General features: G+C 39.7%; 1 protein-coding gene across 1 annotated transcript in view; it reads right to left on the bottom strand.

Annotated features, from left to right (window-relative positions):
- Positions 1 to 10461, bottom strand: part of Ctnna3 (catenin alpha 3) — a 1779311-nt gene that overhangs the window by 522269 nt on the left and 1246581 nt on the right. The window contains exon 11 of the mRNA XM_012514925.2: positions 9206 to 9362. Within this exon, the coding sequence (XP_012370379.1) occupies positions 9206 to 9362 (157 nt within the window). The remainder of the gene's footprint in view (positions 1 to 9205; positions 9363 to 10461) is intronic.

Below are 10461 nucleotides of genomic sequence, written 5' to 3' on the forward strand. Positions count from 1 at the left end.
TAGGTCTGGCTGCTGTGCTCAGCTCCTTCCTGCTGCGGACCTGGGTAGGATTGGGTCTGGAGGTTCCTGGAACTCAGCAGAAATTCCTGGGCTAGGACTGGGTCTGGGGGTTCCCGGAAGTCCACAAAGCTGTATTATGATATAGTTGTCATATATTTTTCTAAATCTGATAGATGTTAAAATGATAATTGATTTAATATTTTAGTTGCTTTTCATGTTTTTATGACAGCTTTATAGTACACTTTGAATATGATGCTAGCTTAAAAATCAATGGTCAAAACTTTCATATAGAATTCCAAATAACTAGATTTTATGACTGGGTTTAGCAGGGCAGAGTCATATCACAAGACTACTTCTGCCTCATAAAATATCCCATGCAGTTAAGTAAAGAGTATTTATATGGAACTTATTATTATGAAAATGTAAATCATCAAGGTGGTGAATGCAAATTGTCCACAGATACTAAATGATGGCAAAGAAATTCAGTGTTCTGTTATATATCAAATGAATTTTGATGGAAAAAGCATGTACTTTATTTTATTTTTCCTGCTACCATTTTTCAAATATAGTATTAGAGTTTTACTCAAATACTAAATTTTATTTACACTGGGATGTCCTGCAGTTGATTAAACCAATTAAGTCTATGGGAAAATGTACACTGGGTGTGATGAGTGTCACTGAATATTCTTAAATCAATATATTTAGTTAGGTACTAGATTTTGGAGACACCAAGTATATCAATTTTTGGCTTACAATTTTAATGGTCATATTCTATAATTATCATGAGATAGTCACTCTGCTAGAAGCATGAAATGTCACAGCAACTGATTCCCTCCAAGGAAAGCTGATGCATAAAAGTACTTCAAAATTATCTACGTGCATGTGAAGTACTAAACTTATGTGTACATTTTCACTAATTATAAATTTTACAGCATATGGGGGTCCAGACTGAAAATTAATTATTAGTGTATTTCTCTTATTACTGTGGATGCAGCTGCAAAAGTATTATCATGAACATGGCTTATATTTGCCATCTTGTTTGTTATTATCATGCAATTTTTTATAATGAGTTATTACTCCCAGCATTTGAAAGGGTGATCACAAATTCCATGCATGAGTGGCCCTGTCAAGCACAGGTCATATACTGGGTGTGGTGGTGCAAGCCTGTAATCCCAGCTCTTGGAAGGCTATAAACAGGCAGATCACTATGAATCTGATCTAGTAGTGAGGCCCTGAATACCCTGTAGACCCTTCCCTAAAATACAAAACAAAAAAATCCATAAACTCAATTAGGGATTCAAAAGATGAGGTTGCAAGGACCAGTTGTGTTCCAAGTACCTTGTGGATAGAAGGGTCGGTGTGGCGTCTTTCTCAGGGTAACCTTCAGGGCATCACACGGTGGGAACCCTCCTCCTGTGAAGGCAGGCTCTCCTCCCCACACCACAGCTTCCTCCCAAGTGCTGTGTGGCTCTTTTACCTTTGTATCTGAAAGCGACTAGCCACTGCCTAAAGACACTTGTTCACTGAGCTCGCAAATGGTGAGCTTATGAACGCTGACAGAGCCATTGGGTGCTTCTGCAAGGGCCCTCGGTCACAACTTATCAAAAGTGCTCTGAAGACAACAGCAGAGAGGACCCTCTAAGTCTTGCTGTCTTCTCCCGTAAGAAACTTTCCAATCAGTTCCAACTTTTCATACACCCTCCACGAGAAGATTCTATTGCCAAGGGAGACTCTGCATGTTCAGATTCTATTTAAAGTAGACTCTGATGCTATTTCCTAATCCAATAGAAGGAAAATGTCAGTCGTGCAGATGCGCTTATCAGGAGGAAAGGGCTTTCATCAAAGTCCATAGGAAAGGGAAAATTGTAAAAAACCAGGAAAGAGTACACCAGGGACATAAATTATACATGTAATAACAAGCATGAGAAAGCTTTGGATGTGGTAAAACTTCCCTGCAAGATTATATTGTTTATTATTCCATACATTCTAATCTTCTCAGGGGCTTGAAACAGTTCAGAATAAAAACACATTTTTAGGACTCTATCCATCCTTTCCTCAGCCTCGCCCACAAAGCAATGGTGACAATGCCACACAAACCCCTACAGCTGCGCTCCATGAGAATAACCCAAGGGATTGAGGTTTGGGCAAGTTTCATTTGCACACAGCAGTTTTATTGCCAAGCTTCAGAGCCAGGTACTAAGTTACAAGTGTTTACACTTCCTGGGTGCATTTCAGGGCCTGATATGGGCTGGCCTCAGTGGCCCCTTCGTCACCCAGCCACAGTGCCACCCCCCACCCCACCCCACATTACTCCTACTCACAGTGACTTTGTCACAGACGTCTGAGCAAGGTAAAGACCATAAATTAACAAAACAGAAGTTAATCCACCAGCCTCAACCTTGCCTTTTCTCATCCTACTTTATTCTGATATGATTTAAAAGCATCGTGGATAAAGCTGAGTGCTCACGACGGTCCCCGTGTGCTCTTGGTCATGTCCACCCAGCTTAGATCTGGTTGCCCTCGTGGCTTGGCTGAGTGGGGCTGCTGGCCTCCTGCAGTCCACGCTGGCCTTCTCTGAAGCTTCCATGTCCACGCAGAGCTCAGCATTGCCTGTGCTCCAGCACACAAACCGAGCTTATTTGTCTGAACTACAGTTTGCTGCTGTGTGTTCATTCCTCTCCTGATGAAGAATTCTGTACTGAGCATATTGTATGAGCCTTCTGCACACAGGCAGTGATTGTATCAAATGACCTGAGGGAGGGTTTGTGGAAAAGTAACTAGACATGACATATTGCTGTTACCCATCGCAGAGATGATAACAACTTACACTCTCAGAGGCAGAGTGTGCTAGTTCTTCTGTTACATACATCTTGTTGTTGTCAGAAATTTTCATTTTTGACACCTAGTAATTACACATCACAGTTTTCCAGATAAGTCTTCAGTTATTTTGGTAAACAATAGTGTGTGATTGGGACAGGTCTAACAAAGGGTATCTTTGAACAATTTTCTAAGACCTAATTTAAATTTTAACAAGTCTACCAATATGTGTACTACATGCTGTTGAAAAGACTTCTAATATATCATTGCATTCAATTATTCCAGGCACACACAATGTGGACTCTAAGAGCACTGAGATATTTTTGTCTGTTCTATTGACTGTTCTGTTCCTAAGAACTTAAAACAGCCCTATTGCAATCTAGGAGTGACTATGTCAAACTGATCAACAGATGCCTCACATCACCTACTTATCTCTTCTGGTGAGAACACTTGAAATCTGTTCTCTCAGCAATTTTCCATTTTTCTAGGATTTTTTGGCTAGTTCAGGCTGCCTTAAGGGTAGGTCTGGTGTGGCTTGTGGGGATGGGAATCGAACTGTGGTACCCTGCGCTTGGCTGCTTTAAACAACTGAGCTATCTGGCAAGCCCCACATTTAAACTATATATATACAAATTTTCCACATCACATTTTCTGGAGTTACTCTGGAAGCAAATGTCTTTAATGGTTCAAATCCCCAATATGCTTTCAAAGCCCCTAACTGTGTATCAGTGCAGATTTGCAAGCCTATGCTCCCGAATTCATGTTTGTGGATTTTTTCCTGTGCCCAGCTGAGTAAGAGGAGGGCCACTTCGTCCTCAGTCTAGAGGAGGCTGCCAAAACTTGTGGGCAAGTGCTACCATGCTGTCACTTACCTAAAACTCCTCCATTTCTATGTAAAATTGCTGGCAATTCAAAATGCTCAGGGGAGGGACGGTGAGATAGCTCAATGGACTAAGCGCCTGCTTTGGCAAGCAAGGGGACCACGGCTTGATCCCCTGCACCACGTGCCACGCTGGCCCTGCCCCCTGGGCACGCTGAGTTGGTGACTGAGTGCAGACGTGGTGGCGCACACCTGTGATCCCAGTGCTGGGGAGACTGACTACAGGAGGATCACTACAAGTCCCAGCTGTGTAGTGAGACCCTGTACCAAATATAAAATGAAAAAAAGAAATGCTCAGGGGAATGTCCTATGGTCCATAAGTAGGTGAAAGAGGACTATATGCCAAGAGAAAACATTTGTTGTAATGTTTCATTAACATTTTACAGTTCACCACATTAAGAACTTTATTCATACAAATTACACTGCTTAAATGCATGTTCTTAGTTGAGACACTGCCCCAAAATATCTAAATACAAATGAAATTATGAGGGTCACTATATATATATATATATATATATATATATATATATATATATATATATATATATATATATATATATATATATATGTGTGTGTGTGTGTGTGTGTGTGTATTTTCCCTTTTTTGTTGAAAGCATTGGTCAGTATATCTGGCTATTATCGATCATATGGTTTATCAATAATATATTTTCAGGGGCTGGTGAGATGGCTCAGTGGTCTAAAGCACCTACTTAGAACAAGCTTAGCAAAGCACAGGGACCACAGTTCAATCCCCCAGCACCACATGCCAGCCAGCCCCGCCCCCTGGTGGGCTGAGCTTGCCACACACACACACAAATTAATTAATTAATTAATTAATTAAAAAAAAGAATGAGATGAGCTCATTTATAAAAAAATAATAATAATATATTTTCAGTATAATCTGTAATACAATCCTTGTGAAAATTATGCTTTCTCAGTCAGAATCTTTGTAAGTTAATACTTGGTGCCTATGAAGGCCTCGGGAGCTATTTATCATCCGTTGCACACACCTAAAATGCAAATCCTTGCTGCTACTTACCATGCCAATAAAATTGTTAATGATTCCTCCATTTCTATCTCAAAGTAACCATCCGAATGTTTTGCCAAGTCAGATAATGACTTCCATTCATGGTTTTCCATGGACTTCGGTCATGCAGTTTTCCTGGACAGACACCCTGAGGGCCCTCGCCTGTGGGCTCAGGAATAGCTGCAGCACCCACCATGGCACCGACTGCTGGGGAGGCCTCTGCCCTGTGAGCGCTTTGGCGTGGAGACACGTCTGCTCTCTTTCCGAGCTGCCTCCAGGATGTCAGCACAGCCTGACAGCATCGCGGGAAACATTGCATAAGGGCGAGGTGGGAGGGGAACAAGGGGAAGGAAGGAGAGGGGAGGGGAGGAGAGGGAGGAAGAGGAGAGGAGGGGAGGGGGGGTGGGGCGGCAGTCTTAACAGCCACGGAAAGACTGACTCATCTCGCTGAGGACTCACGGTGCAAGAAATCCTGGTTATCCGGCCTGATCTCAGTCACTTCATCAAGCCAACCCTCGTCTTCCTCTCACTGTGTCTCAGCACACCAGCCACACACACTTTATTCACATGCGTACCTCGAAGGTGGCATGCACGAGGCAGCCCCTGGTTTGTGCTGCTTGCACTTGTAACAGCAATGTGAAGCGAGGACTTTGCCTAGAATCTCCTCCGGCGCCTGGAGGGAGTGCTCTGCACTCGGTCGCCTGTGCGGCTACTGCTCTAAGTCTAAAGGACTCACATTTCCCGGAAAAGTGCAAGCCTGCACGCGCACTGCACGCCTGGCCCTCCGTCCGCCGGCCACCTTGCTGTGCTCACGCGTACCTGGCATTTTCCTCTCACCGTGGGATCCTTTTCCAATTTCTTCCACTGTAAATTCAACAAATCTGCTACACAGTTTTCTCTTTAAAGCCACCTCCTGCAGTATCTTGACTCTGAACAGCACGGATTGCATTGGTTTTCCCTCTGACTATTACAATTTGTTTTGTAAAATAATTATTGGATTTCTGAAAGCAAAGATTGTATTTTCCTTCATTTTCTATTCCTTCAAATACTGATTTTCACATAGTAAACACTAAACTCACTGTTATCAAAATTAACTTTTTTTTTTCTTTTTTTGTGGAACTGGGGATTGAACTCAGACCCTTGCACTTGCCAGGGAAGCGATTATTCTACTGAGCCATCTCCCTGGCCCCTCAAAATTAATTTTTACAGGATAGGACTATGGCATTAAAACGATAAATTGATATTGAAGTACTTAATGCCTGGGTGCTTTACATCAACTAAAATTTTATTGAGATGTATGTTGAAAAATAAGCATATAGGCATTTGGTTGTACTTATGCAATTCTTGCGTAGATACCTACACGATCAGCTTGCTTTTATCCTGATCCCTAGTCCACAAAAATCCACATTTCACAGTGCTTAGTCTGCATGCAGTTAACCTAGCATTCTACTTTTGATAGCATTGTGAGCTGTTCAGTTGGTGTGCGCTTACGACAAGGCATTGAGGATCTGCTTGATGCTGCTGCATGGAGTGTGGGAGGTGCTCACTCTGCAAAAGCTGCAGGTCACGTTTACTCTGCAGCCACCAAGGAGGTCTCTGTTTCTGTGTCTTCAGCACAGAGTCAAGGCTGTCTCTGAGTCCCTACGTCAGGGTCACAGGAAATGGGCTGCTGGATGCTGCAAGCTATTTCATAATTTGAAGGGCTTTCAAAATATTAATTTCAAGGCTGAACGTGTTGGATAAATTTGCAAGACATAAACCCTGAATAATTAATGTGGGTGCGGAGCTTAAACCGAGGATACTCGTATTCTTTTAGCAAGTACTTGTTTACAGGCTTTAGAAACTAAAAACAAGGAAATCAGTGAGAAAGCCTCTCAGATTGAAGATAACTGCTCAGATTGGAGCAGGAGCACTGGAGATGTGCAGAATCACGCATACTGAAGAGATATGTTAGAAATGGAATCAAGGAAAACTTTAAATACTATGCGCTGCTGGTTTTGGGTTTTGCAAACTCCAAATGTACTCTATTAAACATTGAGCTAAATGAAATTAAAAAATAAAATAAAAGCTGTTTTCTTGAAGAAGCCCTAGTTCCACAGGTCATTTCCAAGTTTTCTCTTCCACTTTGACACTTTGTTCAATTTCAAGTACCTTAAAACTAACCCAAACCAATTTAACAAATGACCAAACTAGTAAATGCAAAGCACCATCACAAGCTCTCCTGTCTAGCCAGCTCTCAGTGATGGTCTGCTTGCTCTGGAGGCTCACTTCATTCGTTCCTTCTAGTCATGCTTTTAGCTCGGTACGAATCGATTTGTGCAATAGCTCAAAGAGTGTTGCATAAGTTATTTCCTCTTCTAAATTATTAAATGCTTCCATGTGAACAACTAATATGGGGATGTTAGGCTGTATGGCAAGCTTGCAAGGGGTGGGTTCTGAAATGCCTTCCCAGCTCCTCTCTCTAAATAGGACAGACTGGTGCAGGCCACAGATCTTCACAAGGTGAAGCTCTAATGGCTGTTTTGCTACGCACAACTTCAGAGAAAGATTGAATATGCAGAATTTCAGCAAACATAGTGAGGAATACATGTTGCATTCAATAATAAGACAAAATCTTTGGAAACAAATGCATTTGGAACAATGTTTCTGACTATATCAAAAAGACACTAATGTTATTGCCTGAGCCACATTAAACCACAAGGAGGTCATTTTGGACAAATGAACTACAGAGAACTTAGTTTGCCAAGCACATTGTATTTCTGAAAATTAATCTTTAGTTCATAATTGAATATTGTTTTTACACATAAAATTTATAATAGGTAATAAATAGATGAGGCAGTTATATTCCTTATGATTTCCAAGAAAGAACTTATCATGCTTAGGTTTGGAGTTCTCCTTATATAGCAGAAAGCAAAATAACCCAACTCTGTCTTAAGAAAATATGTATTTTTGGCTTTTTTATCACAAGAAATTTGGTGATCATATAAACGCAATAGGAAAGCACAAAGACATATTTATTTTTAGAATTGCAGTAGCTTTATAAATGATGTTCGGCACAGAGATACCCTTACTTCAGAAGCCTGTGGTTAATGCTGAACAATTTAATCCCTCTAAAATACTATTATAAGCAAATGTATTACCTAGAGAAATCACAAATTGCATGTTATTTCTTTCTGTATTAATGATAAAACAATATCAAAGTATAAGAATAAAATTCTTTTTTATTTATTGTAGCTTTTAATTTTAATTTATATTTTAATGTGGAGAACCAATACTATAAGTATCCAATAGTTTAAGAAAAAAATGGGTGTACTTTCAGGATTCCTGTTTTTTGTTCTTATAAAGATCAAAACAATTATTAAGATAATTATCAAAACATTATTATTGACTTCTGAAAAGTCCAAGAAAAAGACTTCTGTTTAAAAAGAGTTTGTAAGCATGATTTTCTCCAGGTAATTCACAATTCAAACCCTTTGTGAACTCGATTATCAGTTGATCTGACAAAAAGATGGATCAGAGGTCTGAATACAGCCAATGTTTTAGGATATGTCAATGTAAAGGAAATACGTGCTAATCAGTTGTTTTAAAATTTTTCAATTTGCACTGTTATAAACTTTAAAAACATAAAAAAATGTATGAAGTAAATCTTTTTATTCTCTTCAAATTTAATCCTGAATTTAAGATTCATGAATATAATAGATCAGACCGAACTACATCAGAAAACTTTTTAAATTGTGTTAAATATGCATGAGAAATTTATATTTTGGTTAAAAAAATCATAGTCCAGTAATATCCATTTCTCATAAAATGAAAAAAAAATCAAAGGAGTAAATAATTATCTGGAGGTCAGGATTATGTTTTAAGAGAATAAAAAGTTTCAATTTTGTTGCTGTTACAGTACTGTGATTAAAATCTAAGGCTCACTTCTGTGCTTTTGGCCCTATCCGAGTGCTTTCACAGCGCCATGGAACTGAGTCCTAATCCAGCAGGAGTTGATCCTCTGAGCCCCACCTGAGCCTCAGCCGTGCCTTGCCTCCCTGATTCTTAGGATCAGCAGGGTCAGATTCCTGCACGATGATTGAGTTATCATGCTGGACCTCAAATTAGTGAGAATTTTCCCACTACTACAGGCTTCTGAATGGAGGAAAAATTGCCTGAAAATAAGAGTAAAGGCTAAAATGCTAATTTATTAAAACCAACCAAGACAGTTTCTATTTTCTCTTATGCTTTTCCCACGGATAGGAGCTTCTTTTAGAGACATAGTGTAAATTGTGGAATTCCGATTGTTAGAATACATGAGATTCATCATCCCCAAAGAGAACCCTGCTGGCATACCTGCTCCACTGCATGGCCACACTCTACTCCTACAAAGTTCGTTAATAGAAACCTCTTTAGATTACACAAAATGAGTTCTATTCACTACTACACTGGTTCCAAACGCTGCCAGTGTAAACATACAAACTGTAAGATCGAAAGCATACCAGCCACGGCGAGGAAGTCGTCAATGCTCGTGATGTCATCCACGGCCTCCGTGAGCACGTGCATGTGGTCCTCCCACGCCCGCTGGTACACCGCCACAGCATTTTGCACCACTTGACTTTTGGGTCTCGCAGCCAAAGCAAGTGCGGCATTGATGATCTGTGGAGATTCAGGACATTTACACAGTGAATTATTTGTAAACAATTACCAGTGTTCAGGTATCAGCTACTCTTTCTTCAAAAAGTTAGATATATTTATCCTTTTTTGTTTTATAAAGAGAGTACAAAATAGTGTTAAAACAAAACAATTACAAGTGATACAGAATTTCACTCAACAAGGTAATGTGAATTTCACAGTATTTGTTGTAATGCACAGTGTTGTCTTCCAATCAGTTATGCATATTACCAGATAATGCATGCAAAATTGGAAGAAGAAAGAAAAAGGAAATAAAGAAATATATAAGAAACTAAGAGGAGAAAAAGGAGAAATGATTGAAAAAAGAGGCAAAACAAATGAAGCATTATCTGCTCCTTTCCATAGATCAGCAGAAATCCACAGTACAGTTGTCCAAAACATCCTGCTTACATTCATTAGACAAATCTCTTTCCCCACTCCCTCTCCTGTCCCTCTCCTCAACTCAGTAACACTTTCATTCTGAATAAGTTTATTCCCGCTTTGCTGTGTGCATTGTACCCTTCAGATTCCATGTTCTCTTTCAGGTTCTCGTGCTGAGGAGACAGTACGATGTTTGCACACGCGGTTCTGATTTATTTCACTTAAGAGTAATGATAAAGCATCAATTCTCTTTGCTTTTGGTAATAATTTTATTTTCAGCAGTAATTTAATTTAGATGCTATTTATTAAATACTATTACCAAAGGATCTCAGGAAATAGAAAGATAATTGATATAGCTTGAATATTACTCAGTGAGAAAGGATGACACCAAACTACAACTTCATTCAGATATTATAAATGACATAAGAACAAATAACAGTTAATAAATAATAAGGAGCCTAGAGACCACCTTCAACAGATGGGCTGTGGAGGCAACTTAGGGAAGAGGCACATTTAGGAGGGCATCCAGATTCATGTTGGACAAGGAGGCAGACAGCGAGTGCACTCAATCTGAAAGTCACTACACTGAGAGGTTTTACTTCTTTGGTGGGTAATTGTAGATATTTCACTAATAATCTTTCATATATTTATTCCATATTTCAAATATATACCAAGTGTCATTTAGCTAACACTTTTCCTAGAT

The sequence above is a fragment of the Octodon degus genome, unplaced genomic scaffold (genome assembly GCF_000260255.1).
Source record: "Octodon degus isolate 3935 unplaced genomic scaffold, OctDeg1.0 scaffold00046, whole genome shotgun sequence".
In the NCBI taxonomy this organism is placed as follows: domain Eukaryota; kingdom Metazoa; phylum Chordata; class Mammalia; order Rodentia; family Octodontidae; genus Octodon; species Octodon degus.